The 20,716-nt window shown below is 40.3% G+C and overlaps 2 protein-coding genes across 5 annotated transcripts in view; one reads left to right on the top strand and one right to left on the bottom strand.

The window, feature by feature from the left end:
• Positions 1 to 12,222, top strand: part of LOC112561407 (zinc finger MIZ domain-containing protein 1-like) — a 171,537-nt gene extending 159,315 nt beyond the window's left edge. The window contains exons 10-19 of the mRNA XM_025233894.1: positions 44 to 173; positions 436 to 571; positions 1,192 to 1,402; positions 2,468 to 2,573; positions 3,199 to 3,350; positions 4,050 to 4,117; positions 4,377 to 4,528; positions 5,143 to 5,262; positions 5,497 to 5,789; positions 5,936 to 12,222. Coding sequence (XP_025089679.1) covers positions 44 to 173; positions 436 to 571; positions 1,192 to 1,402; positions 2,468 to 2,573; positions 3,199 to 3,350; positions 4,050 to 4,117; positions 4,377 to 4,528; positions 5,143 to 5,262; positions 5,497 to 5,789; positions 5,936 to 6,076 — 1,509 coding nt within the window. The 3' untranslated portion in view covers positions 6,077 to 12,222. The remainder of the gene's footprint in view (positions 1 to 43; positions 174 to 435; positions 572 to 1,191; positions 1,403 to 2,467; positions 2,574 to 3,198; positions 3,351 to 4,049; positions 4,118 to 4,376; positions 4,529 to 5,142; positions 5,263 to 5,496; positions 5,790 to 5,935) is intronic.
• A 3,933-nt stretch (positions 12,223 to 16,155) lies between these two features.
• The window catches only part of LOC112562745 (rap1 GTPase-GDP dissociation stimulator 1-like), a 34,367-nt gene continuing 29,806 nt past the window's right edge, over positions 16,156 to 20,716 (bottom strand). For 3 of the 4 annotated variants that reach the window (XM_025236237.1, XM_025236214.1, XM_025236229.1), the window contains 2 exons: positions 18,682 to 18,814; positions 16,156 to 18,308 (listed from right to left, as the gene is read on the bottom strand). In XM_025236237.1, coding sequence (XP_025092022.1) covers positions 18,305 to 18,308; positions 18,682 to 18,814 — 137 coding nt within the window. In that variant the 3' untranslated portion in view covers positions 16,156 to 18,304. Of the gene's footprint in view, positions 18,309 to 18,681; positions 18,815 to 19,257; positions 19,431 to 20,716 lie in introns of those variants that run through there. The other variant, XM_025236222.1, reaches the window with a different exon arrangement.

The raw sequence follows: 20,716 nt of genomic DNA, 5'->3' as shown, positions 1-20,716 counted from the left end.
CAATGAGTGTCAAGTAATAACACGTAAACATAATGCTTTGCAGCAAAACAACTTCCAGCATTCCCCGATTCCTGGCAACCCAACACCTCCTATGACACCAGGGGCAGTTCCTCCATATGGCAGTGATATGAAACCTGCATATCCACCAGACATCAAACCACAGATCAAGAGAGGTCAGTTATGCATAATCTTTTTGTTTGTCGTCCTGTCCATTCTGACAATATTTTACATAAATATTGTATTTTTGGTCATACATTTATTTAATTCCCGAGTCCCCTCTTCAATTGCTTGCATATTTTTTTTCAGCTTCTGATCATTTGACAACATAGCTTACAGCTAATCATATCACAGTTGTGTTCATTCATGCTTTGAGCAGTTTACATATTCAGTTACAGTGAAAGTGGTTTAAAAGGTTCAAATGACTGATTTTAACAGAAAATGATGAGTTGAGGCTGACGTTCCCAGTTCGAGATGGTGTTGTCTTGCCACCTTTCCGTCTGGAGCACAACCTGGCTGTCAGTAATCACGTTTTTCACTTGCGAGAGTCTGTTTACCAGACGCTGATGTGGAGGTATGTATTAAATATTGTAATATTTAATCTCTTGCAAGATTAGACTGTGCCCATTTACAGCAGTAATACATGTTTCATCATCATTGTCGTCTTCATTGTTATCATTTTTAGGTTGTTTCTCATGGGTGAGTTTGTGTGGAAGTGGGGATTTCTGTTTTACCCTGTCAGTTTCCTTATTGAGCTCCACAGTGAAGCACAGTCCCTAAAATGTAGTGTCTGTTCTTTCTGGACTATGCACAGCTTTTCACGGGGACATTGGTAATGGTAGGATGCTCTTATTTTTGCATGTTAGCTAACATTGAAGTGGAAATTAGACTTGGCGAGTTTGTTAGCATCCAGAGCAGTGTTGGCCTTGACACACCATGGCAAGATCTGTCACACCTATCAATTCTGAGCTCATTGTATACCTAAGTACTGATGGGATGCAGTCTTGCACCTGATCGCACTTATCTTCAGGGCAGAGGGGTGGAGCCATTTGTGAAAAATCAGTAATTAGTACATAGGTCTGACACTGGAAGGTGCTGGTGATAAGTTGGGGGTTGTTACCCTTACTTTTTATCTTTTGTTTTGTCTTGAGGCTTATTGAGAAGAGTTCCTTTTTTAAATGATTGCTATTTCAGGTCTGACTTGGAACTTCAGCTGAAATGCTTTCACCATGAAGATCGACAGATGAACACCAACTGGCCTGCCTCAGTCACTGTTAGTGTCAATGCCACACCACTGTGCATTGAGCGGGGTGAGAACAAGTCCTCTCACAAGCCCCTCTACTTAAAGGAGGTTTGCCAGGGAGGTCGAAACACCATCCAGATCACAGTCACTGCTTGCTGCTGTGTGAGTACTTGTGCCCTCTCTTCCCCAAAATAGTTTTTGTCATGGCCATATTTATGCAAAAGGATCGAGTCATGATTGTCATGGCAATAACAGTACTCTGCTTGTGGTTGGACTTTTGATTTGTAAAGACAGCAACTGACCTTCGCCTAGGGCAATGGTCTGTGTCTGTGTGTGTATGTGTGCCTGCATCTATGTCTGCTTTTGTGATCTTTGTACAGATTAACAATAATAATAAAGTTAACACAAAATGTTATATGCCAGCCTTTTGAGCAAACTCATGGCGCCGTACAAAGAATGACACACATACACATGTATGAGGAGTGTCTAGGAAATGCCACATGGGATGGTGAAAAATATGTATACAGCAGTTGCTCCCAGCTTGATTCATTTGAAAAGGTTGTAATGTAGCCTGTAAATACTCATATCCATGCCACTGTTCCTGTCATTAAACTGATTAAAGAGGTGTGAGGTTTTTTGGTGGTGTTGGGTGGGGAGGGGGTTGCTGCTCATAAGGCAGTCAGCAAGATTATTCTGCTGGAACTTTTAAGCTAGTTCTCAATTTTCAAATTACCTGTTTGAATCCCTCTTCTACATCCTGCTAAACAGCAGCACCTCCACCACAGTACTCACTAACCTTCTGACTAAGGCATCTCCAATCACATCAGTGGCTGCAGAATGGTGCTTGATGGAGAGCACGTCACTGGTCTCTTGGTTTCTTTCTCTGCCTGGTGTCTTCTCGGAGGAAAGCAGTGTTTTTAAACACATTCTAAGAATGTGTAGGCTCTTGATAATGTGTATGTGAACAGAAACCATGCCTAAACCACATTCACTGGGTGTACTATCCTATCAGCTGCATGCTCTCTCACTCATACATTGTACATCAATACATCTTACATAGTACATCAAAGTGGTAACAATTGTGCTGCATTTCTTTCAAAGGGAGTGTAGGAATAACTCAGCTAACAGTTTTATTGATGATGTTTATTTGGGCTTTCCTTAATGCAAACTGGTTAAAAAATGTCAGAAAACTTGATGATGTTTATATATTTTTTGTTTCTGTTTCAGTCACATTTATTCGTATTGCAACTGGTTCACCGGCCAAGCATTCGCTCGGTTCTGCAGGGCTTGTTACGTAAACGTCTCTTGCCTGCAGAACATTGCATCACAAAAAGTGAGTTTACAGAAAATTGCATAAAATGACTGACATGCACAAAACACGATGAACATACGTGAATGATGACGGACATGCATGGAACAGGATATATTTATGGAACACGGCACAATTGAACACACATCTCCTTCACTGCTCCACCTTCCAGTATGTCCTGTATCGCCTTCACTACAGCACTTTCCTGTCTGTTCATTACCACCTCACCTGTTTCTCTTCCCCCCTCCCTTTTAAACTACCCTGCCCTATCTGTACTGCGTGTATCCCCCACTTTCAAATTGCTTCCCTCTCTGGATCCCTCCCTTCATATCTTCTTCAAATCTTCATAGTTTTCTTGTCAGGATCTGAAGGTGTCATTTTTCTATCATTCCTGATATATATTCTTGATTCTCAATAGTTTGTGCCAAGAAAGGGAAAGGAACGGGGCATGAAATGCTAGAATTAGAACAAGTCAAGACCAGTTCTGGTGAAATTAGCCGGCTTAAGACTAGGGGAAATAACACAGAATGCCAGAACCCACCCACACCCACCCCACTTTTCATTGTACCATGTCCTGATGCCACTTATTTTGAGGAAGTTATGGCTCCTATTGCAAAGTGCTTCAACAGAAGACATTTTTTATTTGCAGTCAAACGAAACTTCTCCAGTGTAGCCACTAATTCTGCTGTCAATGGAGAGGACGGTGTGGAGCAGACAGCCATCAAAGTTCCCCTCAAATGCCCCATCACCTGCCGACGTATTTCCTTGCCTGCTCGTGGCCATGACTGCAAACACATACAGGTAACCATTCTATACTTCCCCAGTCTTGTGTGGCATGTGTTTTTGCTGAAGTTTTGGATTTTTACTTTGAAAATACATTGTGCTACTGCAGGCCACTGTCAATCCTGGGATCTGATCAGCTCATTTAGCATGCTCTCTAGTATACATCTTCTGATTTTCCTTCAACTGTTTGGAATTTTTCTTGAATACGACCTATTATTGCTTCAGACTTCAAAAGTTATCTGAGAACAGTTTTAACTTTCTCCTCCAACCTTTAAAAATCTTTTAATGAAGTTTGCGGTTAAGTAGGCAAACTAAGTAGCTGTTAAATGGTGACTGGGCAGATTTTGACACCTCATAAAAAGATAATTGAGATGCTATTCCAGTGTAATATAAGGCAACTGAAATAGAGAATGTTCTCTTCTGTGAGTTCTGATGACTTTCTTATGAAAAGAATTGCAAATGACAATAAAATGCTTTGTTTGTTAGGTTTTCTGTACCTCAAGTGCAATGGATAATTGAAAAAATCTGGCCAACATTAATCTGCAAATGATATCTTGAACTGTTCCAAAATGATGTCCACAGACTCCCAGAAAGCTGCTCAGAATTGTTTATTACTGAACTGCTGCATCTGTGGATTTAAGATTTGTAATTTGTAATCTTCTAGGTTTGCAGCATGCTCGATGGACATAAAAACTATTTTTGATTGCAATGTTACAGTGTTTTGATTTGGAGTCATACCTGCAGCTGAACTGTGAGCGGGGAACATGGCGATGCCCTGTTTGCAAGTAAGTTGCACCCACTTTCATTCGTGGTTGCAGTAGTATTATTTTACAATATTATGCATGGTAGTGCACATTCATCTGCATTTTGTATTATTCTGACTTCTGTATGTGTTAGAAGGTTTGTGAGAAGTGTGGAGGCGCTGCTGTTCAGTATGATGTGCACAATGTAGAATGATTTTAGTCTCAGAACAGTTTTGTGTGCATATGACTGCCTGGATGCATGCAATGTTCACTCAGCAGTCTCTTCCAATCTCTTGAACAGCAAAACGGCTTTGTTGGAAGGCTTGGAGATAGATCAGTACATCTGGGCAATACTGACCAATCTGAGTAGCACTGAGTTTGAAGAAGTGACTATTGACCAGGCAGCCAGCTGGAAGCCCGTGCCTGTCAAACCAATCAAGGAAGAGGAGGCTGGTAGGTCTTCACATCAAAGTTGAATGTTTATATGTGAGATTATTGCATGTTCACACACCAACATTGAATCAAGATTGATGTTGTGAAGTTGTGATTGTAAGTTGACAGCTTGAATAGTGCTCCAAACAATTCCACAATCTATGTTTGGCTACAAGAGCTGTTGGTGTCATCACAGCCTGTGATTTTTCTAGTGACAGCAAGGAAGACCTGCACAGATGTGACAACTTAAGCAACTTTTTGATTGTGGAGAAAGAGAAGGGCAAGAGATTTGTGTGTGTGTGTGCTTTGGTGGTAAAATATATCACACTGCTTTTCTTGATGCCACCTGCTGGTTTGTGTTACTAGGCCTTTTACATAAATTATGTTTTTCACTTTTAACAAAAGCCAGAAAAAGTGGTGAAATTCAGGTTGAGTGTCTGACAAACATGGATTATAGAAGAGAGGGCCTTGCTGTGTTACTTTACATAAACCTGGTGCAGCATATGCTATTTCTTTACCCCATCATCATCTGTACCAGTCGACTCCTGTAGCAGTTTACAAAAAATCCTTAAAAGTGCAGTTAATGTATATTTTGGAATCGATTTGAGATCTGACCTGGCTCTGTTTTGTGACAGACTCCTGTGCACGGTGGATGAAGTCGATGTCCCCATCCAGCATGCAGCTACCTACAATGAGTTCTTGGGACTTGGGGCCTCAGCACTCACCATATCCTCCTATGGCCCAACCACCTCAGGGTAAATAGTATGGGTGTGCAAGAAGAGAAGGGGGGATGTGCACAGGCCTGAGGTTTAAGGTTAAGTGTTCTTGTCATGTGAGCACCATTTTAAAGTGTTTATAGATTACCTAATTAAGAGATTGCAAGCCAGAAAAATTATAGTGAAAAGCTTAAACAAATCTTCTTTTAAATGTTGAAATGTCAACATAAATTGTGATTGATAGTTATGGCAATGCTTTGCTGAAAATGACAGGTGATCAGATGAACCCAGCCATGCGACATGCAGATCCCAACCACCCAGCCAACCACCCAGCAGGAGTTCGGCCCCCAAGCTTGCCAGGTCGCATGACACCTTCAGGGCAGCAGGGTGGACCAGGTACCCCCCAGCAGCAAAATGGAAGTCATCCCCTTTCACACCCTGCTCCCCCCACCTCTGGCAGTGGGACTGGTGCCATGGGCGGTTCACCAAATGACTGTCCTAACTTACCTGACCTTAACTTCGATCCTACCATCATGAATGGAGAGAGTACACAGCATAACCTTGATGTGAGTTGGGTTTATTCACCCCCTTCCCACCCACCTGACTTTTAGAATGAAAAGTTTAACATTTTATTTACATTTGAGGGCACAAGTAAATCAGAAATCATGTTTATAATTTTAACAGCTTATATAAATTTTGTTGGAATTTTCAGCTTCTGCCAGACAGTCTGGGTGATCCATTGGAGCTACTGTCATACCTCGGACCACATGATAATTCCACAGATGCCAATGGTTCCAACGGGGGCAATGCTAACAGCAGTGGTGATGACATCTTGGCGTTCTTCGAATCCTGAGCTGCAGTTATCTTTCTTTTCAAGCAAGTGCTATGGAATCACAGGAATTTTGCACCTTCCGCCTTGGACTGGCTCCTTTCTGCAGATGAAATGGGGTTTTATGCAAAATGAATGGAAATAGTGCCACAAAACCTTCTGATGAATGTGATCTCCAGTGGGCGTGGTGGAGCGAGGAGTTCTCAGGTTTCTGGAGGGCATCTACTGTCACAGCACGTCGTGGACACCATGTAAAGAATGGCTGTGACACAGTCATATATCGAGTGTGTTCTCAGAGTGTTTACTTGTGGCCGCAGAATGGTGCTCAGTGAAGAGCTCTCATCGCCAGACTCTCAATCTTCTGCTCTGACCACCCATCTTCTGTGCACCACATGCTGGGGGAGAGAGAGAGCAAGGTTGTGGACAGTCTCTCGGCCTGTTCTGAGCAGAGCCATTGACTGTGCCGTTTCCTCATGAGTGCCTGCTTGCATGGATGTGCAGGGAGGAAACTTATTTTTCCACGTCATTATCTTTTGGGTTGTTGCACAGGCAACCAGAGATCATTGCAGTGGCCAACACTTCAGGCATCTGGCATCTCACGTCATGACCATATCAGACAAATTGTTGTGTGCACCCCACAACACGATGTTTAGAGGCAGCAAAACAAATTTTAAAAGAAGCATTTTTAAAAGACACAAGGGGAAATAGACATTTTGAAAGCAAAGAAATAAATGTTGCATCTTACCTTTTTTTTTTTGCTGTTATATCTGTGGTTATTATTACTATTATTCATTTGCATATACATACTTGCGTGTGCTGGGATGTTCAGATTCTTACATCCTTCCTCCCACTCCCACAGTGTTTGGGGCTGGCCAGGCTGTGCGATGGACGCTGAGCTCCACAGTTTGACTGCTGACTGTTATCAGTTGGGAAGGGGGAGACAAATGTGGTTATTGCTTGCTTGGCTTGGCTTGGCTTTGTTGTGCTGGCCAAGCACCCAATCTGCGCTGGCCCGCACATCATCCCACAAGTCCAGTCATTGGGATAAACATTTAAGACAGTGCTATAACCTTTGTTTTTCTTTACAGTAACACTGAAGCTTGTGGCATATATTGTTTGTATTGCTCCCTTGACCACAGTCATTTGTTCTTGTGTGTCCACCACTAAAGCACAAGCAGTTTTACTTGACCAAGAGGAGACAACTCGCAGCCACCAAGGGCAAAAATTCTTGCTGCCTGACAGCCATTGTGAGATGTGTCCAAGATGCGAATGCTTGATTGGCACAAGTAGAGCTTTCGGTGAATTGAAGAACTTTTCTGCACAACTCTTCAATGACCAGGTGCATGCTGATGAAGACTTTATTTAAGCCAACAGTGTACAGAAACATCGGGCTATTGGCTGGAGGTGGTAGCAATATACACATCCAGCAGTGATATGCACTTAGCTGGACAGCCATCCTCTTCTGTGAGGTCAAAGATGAGTGCTGTGTTTATGTCTGGTTCTGATCTGGGGACTAAAATCTCCCATACCACCCTTCAGTGTTGACAGCTTACAATCCTGTCTTTTGCAACATGGTGAATCATTCTTGTATGTTACTTATGCCAGGGAAAACTTACATTAGATAGCATTTGGCATCAAAGAGAGTTGTAAACATTTGTGCAGGCATGGTAAAGATATGTCAATATATATTTTTTTGCTATATTTGTGTCCAGGGCAACATTGTTTTCCCAGTCATAGCCCCGTTTAAGCTCTAATTCCAAGTTTGCTGTAGGCCTTTTACACTAATTGCCAAAAGGCTGTGACAAAACAATTGCTGAGAATTATCTGTGCATCTCATTTTCTTACATTATATGCTTCAGTCAGCTGACCTGACCCCCAACCAACCCCCAACTGCTTAGCACAAGATTTTCAATATTTGGGGCCACAGGAGAGTTTAGGGTTAGTTGAGACTCAATAAAGTATGAATCAGAATAGAACCCGAGAAACTATTTTGTTTAGTATCTCAGGGCTTCCATGGAATTGACCTAGAAACAGTAGTTAACAGACAAGAAAATGAAATATATGCTGCAACTGTGTGATTGGATATTAAGTACTCCTTTTAGCTATATTTATTAGATTGTATTACTTAGATAGTTTATGAAAGGGGATCACTGCTCTATCAATGATGCACATGGACAGTTGTGTGTCCAAAAACATGCAGGTGCAACAAAACTGACAGGTATGTCTAGCTGAAGGCTGTTACAACTGCTTTATGTACACAGGTGGCATTTACATGTTAAACCTAGTAAACATCAATTCAAACATTGACCATGCATCTTATACACCTTGTTGCTGATGTTTGCTCGGAAATTTATATATTTTTTTTTCTATTTGAAATCGGAGGCTGCTATTTTCCCTTTCCTTGCAAGAATTTGTTAATATTTAGTTCAGGATTTATAATCGAGAAATTTGGTGGTAGAGGCAGGGGGCGGGGGATTAGGATCACATTTATTAGTTAATAATTTTTTTCAGTGTATAAAGATTTTTTGAGCAAGATTTTCCCAGATATTCTCTTGAAAAACGGGAGGAATGTTGGTATTAAAAGTCAGGCTTTTGGGGGATTTCTTTTTTAAGCCAGAAGTTTAAAGTAATGCCAGTGGTCTTTAAGTTTGCATGGCATGGCTTTGCATATTTGTGTTCTGCTATGATGGGGCATTTTGCCTGCTTGTTTAGGGTTTAGGATGGTTTGTTATATTGATGTTGTTATAAAGGCTGAGACTGTTGCCGAGGTACAATGCCAGGTTACATCAACTGATGCATGGTCCTGCAGGGAAGGGAACCGTCATATAAAAAGTTTAAGTGGACAGAGGGAGAGTGCTTGCACACTCCTGTAGCGTAGCCATGATGGCAAGATTCACTTCTGATCACAACAGTTCCCTGACCCCACACCATCCTTTTGTTTTTATCCTGCTGTTGTTGTATTATTATCATCTTATCTGCTTCTTGCTAGTGCACATCTACAGGACCAAGGTGACTTGCTTGACACTCCCAGCAAGGCCTGACACATTTCCTGACCTTTTGCTGCTGGCTTTGTGCAGTCCACCAATATCTTTGTTATTCAAACAAGTTTCTGAAAAAAACTTAATCATCCAAAAATACTTTTTTTGGCTCCAGAACTTTGTCTTGCCAGGCAGCACATTTCAGAAACTGTCAATAACTCATACTTTTTTTTTTTAGCTTGCAGATATTTGTCTTTGGTAACAGCCTTTTGAAAAAGGAGTGAAGCCAACAATCTGTTTCTTTATGGATCTTCAGTATATTTTTATCTTTTTTATTTTTATGGTTTCTCGTAGTGTATTGTCACACAAACTGTTATCAGGCTGTGGAATTAACAGTGTCAAGAAGGGGAGTACACTCGGGCTGACTGACTTTCTCTTTTCTCTTCCTCCCATCTTGGTACACCGCCTCTGTCTTTGTGTGATTGTGAATGTGTGTGCATTCATACGGATGTGTGTGCAAGTGCCTATGCTTGCTGCACAGATGTGATTTGACTGTAGCCTGCTTCTAATGATGCTTAAATACAGGAATATGGGTAGCACATATTGCACTGTCAGCAGTGGTTATTAATGACTTGTAGCTCTTTGAATATTTTTCTTCAGTTGATATTTTGGCTTTTATTATTTATTGATGTGGTAAATATGTTTATTTGCTAAACATAGTGTAGCACTGCTGTGATTTCAAGCTAGAGCCAGACTTTCATTTTATGTCAGCAGAATCTTTTGAAACAATGTGCATTAGCATTTCAGACATACTGTCAGTTTGTTTTGTGCTTAAATTTTGCCCTGGCACTTCATGCATATCCATGGAGCTGGACTTAACACTGACAGTGCTCAGGGTTCAGCAAATCTCGTTAGTTACGTCTGTTAAAAAGTCTGGCCTGGTTGAAGTCAGGAAATATTTGGCGAGATGCCTAGCTACTTGAAGGTTTTAAAGGCATGCTGATGAAATGATCTTTTGCAACAAGGAATTTGGCATAAACATGTGTTCCCTTTTAAATTATTAAATCAGTTACTTGGCTATTCTTAAATCTGTAATGGATTGTTTCCCGACACTTCGCTTTTTTGTGAGATTGAAAATTCCACAGTGGCTGGGAGGGGTAGGTAGGTTACTGTTGCAATTTGCAGCAGATATCATGGACTTGTTAGTAATCTAGTGTAAGAATGGAGAAACACACAGGTTGAGAAAGCTGTAAGGTGGGTGCAAACCATAGACACGCCATTGATCCAGGCTACACAGCATCATAGGGGCTTACCTTTACCCTTCAAAAGTTCATTATGGTTGCAGGCCTCTATTGAAAATATTGTTGCAATCTTTACATTGTGGACAAGACTGCGTTTATGTACATTGCCTGTAGTATAATGCTTGTACCCACATCACATGATACAGCCAGAGCCTTCTCATCTCATTATCTCTGATCACCTTACCCCAACATTTTCCTACTCAACTGATTGCCTTCTCCCCATCTCACATGATGTACAGACCTCACAACCACTTGTGTTTACAGTATTGTGGTGTAAAGAGCACTTGCCTTTGTCCAAAAACCAACTTAATTTATTTCCCATGTCAACCATTGTACAGTGTTTCCATGTCAACCATTGTACAGTGTACAAAGTTTGGGGTCATATGACCACTTCCCATCAATTCCCCAATCCCTGGCCAACCCTTTCACTCCATCATTGTGGATCATTTACTTTGATTATTCCATATTTCCCACCTGCCTGTTTCCCCAATGTTTTCATTTTATGGATAAAAAAATGATTATTTCCTCAATTAATGACTGGATTTTTGAGTGACATAAGACCTCAGCCAAAGAGAGACATCAGAACTACTTGTCTGCCCCTGCCTCTGTTTCCATTGTCAGTGCTGGTGTTGCTACAGTTTCACAGCTATCAGATGCCAGACCCCCAGGCTCACTGATCTGGGTGTATCGTAGGCTCATGATCTCTCATTCCTCTAACACATTTTTTTACGGAGTGGGAAATACAGATGTTTGTGTAGAAACAAGCTGTGAAGTTATTTCATTTTGCCTCCCCTATACCCCCTTGTGCCCCAATGCCTACTGCAATTTACATCTAACAATTGAATGCAATAAGGATGAAAATGTTGAATCCAGTAAATGATAATGCAATTTTTTTTTAAGTTTCTTCCTCAACCATCTCTTTGTCTGTTCTTCTTTTATGGCTTTAATAGCTGACATATGCAGGGGCAATATGTGTTTACCACCATTTATTTGTTTTACTACCGCCGCCAACATTGGAATGAAGCCTCGTTTTGGTGCCAGACTAGTGACCATTGCAGCAGACGCTGAACTGTCAGTTTTTTTGAGAGGGCAGCAATATTTAAATTGACAAAAATCTGATTATTGTTGGCAGTGATATGGCTAAGTTTATGATCAGGATTTTTTAAAGTGATGTACATATGTTTCTTTGAACATGATTAGTAGTCTTAAATGTTTCCAAGAGAGGGAGACAAATGTGAATTACAGAAGAACAAGTCAGATGAATTACCATGTACATGTCCATTATGCCACTGTGGTTGATGAAATGATTTTGTGAAATTGAAGTTACTCCTGCAAGTTTATGGTCGTTAAAATTGATAGCTGAAATTTACATGCTGATTTATGTGCCACTTGTGCTAACGTACATCGCAGGATTGAAGAAGAACTGGATCTTTCTTGTAGGTTTCTATCATCCGGTCTTTTCAAGTGATTATATTTTTCAAAATCATCAAAAAGGAAGATTTGTATATTTCACACCTTTGTCTTTTCTTGGGGGTTGTCCTTCTCAAAGGTCTTCTGTGTTATTTTCTCTCTTTTTTTTTTAATGTTTTGTATAAAAAAATTTTTAATGCGTTATTTGAAAAGAAATGGTGCTTGCCTCAGGCTGTGTGAAACAGCTTGTTTGTGTGTGTGTGTGAGAGAGAGTCAGGCATGGTGTTTGTGTGAAGTGTGTGAATGTGAAGGCTGGATGCACTGATGACTGTTCTTATGGACTATGTTTTATCTCTTACAACATCATTTCTGACCATCAGTGGACTCATTTCCCAGCCTCACGGTTATTCTTTGGCACATTGTTCATCTTAGTCCCTCTCATGTGATCATTATTTAATCCAGTAAAATCGTGACAAAACATGCCTTGCATTTTGTTTTGTTTGGGCTTGCATCTTTGGGGTATTGACCTATTGGCAGGAAGGGTTAACGGTGTTGCTTTTAGGGAGGGAGGGGCTGTCTTTGCATTTCACTGAACTGATATTAATGAGTGGTGAGCTGAAACCAAACTGTCCAGCATCCAGTACATATATATAGATCAGTAAAGATTGATGACTAAACATCCAAGTAGGTAATGCTTGACATTAGTGAGCCACAGGAAAGTTGTCTTAGTTCCTTACTTTTTAAGATAATGATTGCAGACCTCCCCAAAAGCCTATGTAAAATAATGCTTTCTAGAATAAAAACAAATTTGTACAACAGCCCTCCAGAACTTAAACTCTTAGGATGCGACCAATTCCTAAATACAGTGGGGGAGGGGGATTTATTTTAAATTCCAACCTAATAAAAATCCAGGAACTAAAAGAATATTCTAAACTAGCAATAAACCGATCTGAACACCGACAGGTCATAAATTTCTGGATGTGGTGACACTTCACTAATTACCTGGAAAATATACGCAGTTTACTGAGTACACATATTCAGTCTGGAACATGCCAGTAGATACGATCTAACTACATGTAAAAATCGGATTTTTTAGCCAAGTGTTGATAAACATTCTCCAAAAAAAGGCCGACGTGTGATCCACTGTGTTATTCTACTCTACTTCATACCACTGTCAGACAGGTGCAGCCATGTGGAACTAAACCCGCGTCCAATGGATGAACCTACAATCAACGGATTCATGGAAAGAATGGAAGAACAGCTCAATGTTCAAGATGAGAACTTTGAAAACTATCAAGGAAGCCAGACAAAAATCAGTGCCAAATCGAACAAAAAAATTAGCTCAACTTCAAAATGACTTAAGTGTATTAAAACACACACTTGACAGAAATTCTTGGGATATATATATGTAAGGGACACATACCAACTTGCGTATGAACGAGCTAGAGAAGAAAATGGATTCCTTAGAGAATTTTTCCAGAAGATACAATGTGAAATTTATAGGTGTCAGAGAGTCGGGTAAAGAGGACTACAAGGAGTGTGCATGAAAGGGGAAAATCCTAAACGATCACTTGAAAACAAAAGACTGGACAACAGATAATATTGAGGGGCACACAGAGGGGGTCTTCATAAGGAAGGGGGTAAATACCCCTGCCCCATCATTGTACAAATGGGAAGATAAGATGGCAGTGTTACAAAATTCGGAACTAAAAAATGTTCTCAGGAATAACGGGATTAAAGTCGCTGCCGACCTAACAAAGCGACAGCCAGCAGAACTAGAACGCGTGAAAAAAGAAGGAAAATTTGGTTATTACAAAAATGGTAGACTCCATATTGAAGACAGACGTACTGATATAGGAGCCCAAGAAGCCACCAACTTGAACCTCCAGCGAAGAAATGAAACACGGGGAGACGCCTGTTGACTCAGTGGACAGAGAAATGTTGTGGGCGGTGTTCAGCAAGATAAAGGTTTCTACTGAAATGACTGAAATGCTGAAAGCTGTGTATAGGTCAGTCCACTCATGCGTGCGAGCAGGCTCCCAGTATTCTGACCTCTCAGGCTCCCAGTATTCTGACCTCTCAGTATTCTGACCTCTCAGGCTCCCAGTATTCTGACCTCTCAGGCTCCCAGTATTCTGACCTCTCAGTATTCTGACCTCTCAGGCTCCCAGTATTCTGACCTCTCAGGCTCTCAGTACTCTGACCTCTCAGGCTCTCCGTGTTCTGACTGTCCAACTGGAGTTTGCCAGGGATGCTTAGCAAGTCCATTAATCTTCTATCTTGTAATCAACGAAGTGGCGGAGCACGTCCATTCACACGGCAAACAAGGGGTGCAGCTCTTGCCTGGCCTCCAAAAATATTTTGCTTCCTGTTTGCGGACGATGCAGTCTTCAAAACATCTTGGGTTAGAAATTAACCTGGAGAAAACAAAAATCATGGTATTCATGAACAAAATGGCGCTACCGGCCAGCTCAAAACGTAACTGAATACACAAATCCCCAGATGTTTCCTCACGGAATCACTATTATCACGACAATAGCCCTATTCCTAGTTATCATGACAGTCACATGACCAAAGAAGACCAGCTTACGTCGCTTGACTGTTGAAAGTAAAGGTTCCTGTTGTCCTACGAGAGTGGCAATCTTGTTTTATACAAAGTCATTGGGTATTTGAATGAGATCCGGAGCAGTCTCCTCAGGCACTTGGTCTCGAATGCCTGGATTCTCCTGTCCGTCTCGGCACGGACGTGTAGAGGTGGATGGCTGACTGTCTGCCGAGACCAAAGCTCGGCCTCTTGCGAAGTTCTCCGCTGCTAAAGGCGAGCCGAAAACATGAAGAAGGTGACTAAACCGGAAGTTTTGTGGACACCAGCCTCGTTCTAGTAATTAAGCTGAAACATGACAAAGCCGGAAGCTGTTCTATAAATAGCCTCGTTCTAGGAGTTAATCGAAAGAAATCGTCTTGTCAGTGCTGGTCTCCATTCCATGTACATTTGAACGGTCTGTCAGTCTGTTGGTGAGGTCTTGCACTTCTTTGTTAGTGCCTGCTAACTGGTCGTCTGCAAAGTGTAGGTTGAAGATTGGTCTTCTACAACTGGAGATGGAAGTATGATGGTCATGGAGGGTTTCGCGCATGATGTTCTCCAAGAATATATTAAATATCACCTGTGATAGTTGACATCCTTGACGTACGCCTACTGTGGTGCGAAAGTAAGCTCCTATTTGGTTGTTCAGCACCACTGTATTCACTGAGCTATTATACAGCGCTTCCATGAACTGAACTATATTCTTTGATGTTGAATTTGTGCATCACATCATAGCCCCTCTGTCAAATGCCTTCGTTATTCGATGAAGTTGTGGTAGAGGTCCTGCTGATTCTGAAGATGTTTTTCTATAAGGATGCGAAAGTTGATGTGCTCAACTGTACTTCTATGTGGTCTGAAGCCAGCCTGTTCTTCCGCTAGCAGCTCCTCTGCGGTGTTGCTGGTGCAGTTCTTCAGCACGACTTGTGTTTGATAAACGGTATGGTTCTGTAGTTCTGGCACTGTTTGCTGTTTCCTATTTTTGGGAGGTGCATGACAAGAGATGGCGTCAATTCACTGGGCCATTCTTTAATTCTCAGGAACATAGGATCTCTTTGTTTTTGTTGTTTTGATGCTGGGAGTTATCACAGAAATTACAATTTAGGATAGTTGGTTGGTTGACTCAGTAAGAAAGTGCTTCCACCTTGAGATGATTTCAAACTATGGGAGAGGAAACCAGAGTACCCACAGAAAACCCTCAATGCCTGTAGATAGGTGTCACAAGGTCAACAGATGCAGTTTCAAGAAATATACTGATCAAACCAGAATTCAGCTTTTATTGTAATTCATGAATTTTCTGCATTCGCTGTGACTGATTTGTTGCTAAGCAAGCAGTTTTTAGTTGATTTTTTTTAAGCACAATCTACACCTGTAACTTAACATGGTCCCACACCTACTGCATCCCCTGGAGAGCTTGAGTCACTCTAGGTCTTACCTGTCTGAAGAAAAGCGACATTTGGTGTTACACTTGTGACATTGATGATATGTAGCTGGCAGTTGAGTAGATATATATGTGGATTAGGTAGACACACCTAAAAACTTTGGTAGTTGTTCACGCATGTGGATTAGGTAGACCTGCCACAATGACAACATGGACACACAGGTCAGAATCCTGAATGTCCATAAGACTGAACACTACACAGCCCAGAAGATTCACATGACAGCACACTATACAGAGCCCAGAACATCTACAAGAGTGCACTTTGTGGTGATATCCACAACACAACACACTATACTGATGTAAGAAAACCCAATCCACAAACTGTACAAAACACAGGATAAACGAAAATACTGCTTCACCAACATAAGGCACCACAACACTTTCAAGAGACATCATTTTTCAAATGTATTTTATTGTCTAAAGCTGCTTGGAAGATAAGCAGGAATGCAGTAGACTACAAAGCCAGTTTTTCAAAACACGAAGAATATACATGCATGAAATGAGATCAGTTGAACATGGAGTCTGCCACTGTTTATTTGAGACCAAGCAAAGTCTGACCACTGTGGGGGTGAGACCAGCAGCACAAAGTAGACTACTGTTAGCAGGCTGAGCACACAATCAGATCCAAGCCTGACAAGAAATGCAGAAATGAAAAGACCACACAGTGTATGCAAATGTAACAAGCCAGGTGGCTAGCCATCAGAAACAAAGTCACTTCATGTTTCTTGATCTATCTGCAATGCTGGACAATTTTTCCACTTATGTTTACACATAACACTGTATGAAAAAGGGACATATCAGTAATTTATTCATATGCACATATTTTGAATATACTCTACATCTCAATGAACATTTCAGACCTGGTCTTATGCTCAACATTGCTAAATATACCAGAGTAAATTTAAGATCTGGTCTTACGTGCTAAGTATGCTCAAGTACCCAGTATCCTCATATTTTCTTCTGTTTACACCTACTATGGTGAAATTCAACTCTAGTGCAAGCTATATGTGGCACACATTAAATAACAGTATTTTTATTATGATACAAACAATTTCTTTCTTTTCTTCAGTCATTTGCAAATTTAGGCAAACACCATACAACAAATTGTAATTCCAGAAAAAAGTGCTGTAAAATACTTTTAGGTAATATTAAGTACCTGACACATTATCAATTATCTTCCACTTTCCATAACCAGATACCTTTGCCTCATTTACCTGCCACTTACTATAATTACTAACTATAATTAGGTCTGACACCACTTTCTATTACCTGCCACTTGCATCTACCCCTGGCACACTTGTAGACAGATGCACAGGTGGGAATATGCCAGGTAATATCTTAAAGTACTGGTCTACACACAAAACGTGAAATCGCTTGACAAGTTGACTGAATGTGTGAGGAATGTAACAGAATCTTCTCACCTTCTGCAGATATTGCTTTTTGGAAGACTTCTACAGTAAATAGCAAATCATTTTCTCAACCACATTTGTTCTACTGATAAAACAGTTCTTACTTTTCAAAATACTTAGTTTCTTTCAGCAACCATGAACAAAGCCAAAAGGTAAATCATTCTATTAGATAACATACACATATGAGTTATTTAAGCTTGAAATAAAATATTTCAAGTAAATGTTATGGACCCTAACAAGAATGGACACAACGGCCACTGTGGAATTCAAGACAAAGTGCATGATATCTGATATCTCTAGGAAAAGCAGACAAGACATCAGACAAGAAGGAAGTGAATCACAGGATCAAGAATGATCTCTTGCTTCTTGATGTTCAAAAGTTTGTGTCAAAGAGAGACAAAATCCTCAGCAAGTCATCAGCCTGTCATTATGTAACAATTGACAAATCATGTCAGTATGAGTTACCTTGCTATCATTATGTGACATTTGTCATGTCCTTCTGTCATGGACAGTTGACGTTGTCATCATGTTGCTGAGTGTTTCCCAGCTACTTGGCTTGTAAGCACCTGAGTATCCTCTTTATGCAGAATGTTACTCAATGAACAGATGATTGCAGAATGTCTATTCAGTGAGAAGATAACAGCTCCAGAATTTTTAGTCAATGAGGAGACAATGTCTCTGGAACTTTTACAAGAGTAGACAATTCTTGTGCACATGCTAGTAGTATGCACTGATAACATTGAAAACTCAAAGTCCACTTTCAACAGGTTTATTTGTTCAAAGTCATTTGGAGTCCAGCATTTTTTTCACATACCAAAATGGTTTCAGCTTAACATTTATAAAAATTTATTATTTATGCACAAAAAAAGCAAATGGATTTTAAAAGCATTCACTGGAGCCTTTGACTAGGTGAGCAATATGCTGAAAATGACAACAAAGTACGACCACCTTTTTACAAGCTGTGTTGTAGTGTAGTTTACAGAACGTTTTGTATCAGCTATGAAGTTTCCAGTTTTAGAGGCAGATGAACCAATTCAATCTCTCCACAGCTGTTACTGTATGGATGATGTTGAGCTTGTTCTCTGGTTTTCCATGACATCAGCCAAAACTACTTAGCAATGGTCTGAGCTTGTCATCTTTACAACAAAAAAAAGCAGAAGTACACTTCAATGTACCATACAAATAAATAAAACTGGCAATGATAGCCACCAGATTAACTCCAGACAAATCAAAGAGTGCTAGAGAAATAGTCTGTCATTCCACGTTATCCCTCTATCCAGCTCACAACCCAATGCAGATAGCCTTCTGGCTGTCTCCAAATACTCAACCCCTTCCTACATGACAGCCAAGCACACATGGTCACCTTCACAACCCTAACACACTGATCTGGCATATATCTGCTTGCTATCAATGACACAGCCCTGACACATAGTTAATCTGGCATATATCTACTTGCTAACTATAATGCATTCAAAGATCATGTTCATCTTGAAAAGTCTTACAAAATACCTGTTCAGTTCCTCCTCCAGCACAGCTAATGTGGATGTGGCTGCATCTTTGACCCCTTGGTTACTGTGTTCACCACTCATCCAGCGCAAATGCTCAAGCAGTCCTGAAGTAACTAGGTCTTGTCGAAGATTATCTGCAGACAACATGACATGTATCGTACAACACCAATCTGACTGGATGGAAAATTCAAGACATTCTGAAAAGTTATGGTATTTCACACATTCTTTCTGTCTCTCACACAAAACAAGCCCCATACATTAGGTGAATGTATACAAATACTCTCACACATACATTAAGTGAAACATGTAAACATAAATAATACACAAACATAAATTATTGAAAAATGTACATGCACATACACATACCCTCAACTTTCAAGTCTAGCTAAAAATACACAGAACTGCTATAATAAAATTGGGCAGTAGGTAAGACACAGGAGAGGAAATGAAGGAGAAAACAATAAGAAATGCAGAGTTAAAGCTGCATCTAGCAATCCTTATTACAAGAGACTCGTACACATAACAAACATGCATGTACAACCTAACACAAATTGTCAAAAGTCATGCAAAGTCTTACAAAAACTGTCCATTAGAGTGACATCCTGAGTTGTATAAACTGTCGATGGCCATGCATTATTTGACGCATACAGTCAAAGATCCTTGGTGTTAAACAGACATTCAAGTGAATCAGAGCGTCACACAAACTGTCAATGATCCAGCCCATCAGTAAAGGGTATTCCTCACACATTCCTGTCAATGATCAGTGGTGAGTTTTAGAATAGAAATCTGCTGTTTTATGGACACATCCGAAAAAAAAAAGAAACCAACCAACCCTTATATGTCAGCTAATCTTGAGAAACCTCAACAAATCATTCAACTATTAATACATGTATTGTTGTAGGTATGTGTGACCATACCTGAATGCATGGGTGTGTGCATGCATAACAGAACTGCCATGGCAGAAATCAGATGAAATGTGATGAGAGAGCTTGTGAATGGATAAATAAAGAAATTCTGAAAAAATAGCCATCCCTGAATGTAAGCACCAGATGACTTCTATGATATGGTCAGAAAGGCTTCACTTAAAATGCTAGGTCCCTTGTTCAAAATTAAAGGCAGAATACCACACTGTCAACACTTCAATGAATAGACCAAAACGCTTTGAGCTAAAATGTGTCTGATCGTAAAAACAAAAAACCAGAACTAATAAGCAAAATTTGAATTTCAGATCACTTGGGGAGGGTGGTTTTACTGTTTGTAACATCTTGACATAAAAACCCTTTTTAAACAAGAAACAGAATCCTGTCATCTCTTCAATATCACAACCAAGTTTAAATGATGCAATTTTAGCAGCCTCTGTGACTGAGAACATTCTCTCTGATGGAACATTTGCAGCATTTAAGCCTGAGTAACAGTCTACAATATCATGCCTGCACATCACACATGGAGAGAAAGAAAAGGAAACTAAGAAATGATTTGTTGCAAAAACATGTTTTTACACATAAATATTATACATGCACAAACATGTGTGTGTGTGTGCGCATATGTGAGAGAGAGATATGATGGTGAGGGTAGGTGGGTAAATGTGTAAACAGGTGAACCTGCTAATGCATGTCATAAAATAATCTGTATTTATGCTGATAATTATAGTTCTTCGTCACCACAATAAGACGAATCTGTTATTTCTGGAATGTAACTATTTTTCGTGGTGTTAGGTTTTCTCCCCAAAAGGCCGGATATTTGATTTTCTCCCCCAAGCTCCCTTTATTTTCAAAGTTAAACTGAATGATTGCAGTATGACCTTGTGCCTACACAAATAAACAAAAAGAAACAAAAAGAAACAAAAAGAAAAAAAAAAAACTTCATTGACCTTCCAAACAATGGACAGAACATGAGAAAGAAGCTCTTTTCCTTCTTCTACAGGACCAACACTTTCAAGCCAGCATTCTCATCAGGCACACATATGTTACAAATAAACCAATAGAAAACATTAACACTTGAGAATTCATTTAAAGCACTGTAAGCAACACAACATA

Source organism: Pomacea canaliculata, linkage group LG1, assembly GCF_003073045.1.
Source record: "Pomacea canaliculata isolate SZHN2017 linkage group LG1, ASM307304v1, whole genome shotgun sequence".
Classification (NCBI taxonomy): Eukaryota; Metazoa; Mollusca; class Gastropoda; order Architaenioglossa; family Ampullariidae; genus Pomacea; species Pomacea canaliculata.
Note: the sequence above shows the minus strand (reverse complement) of the source record. Positions and strands in the feature narration are given on the sequence as shown.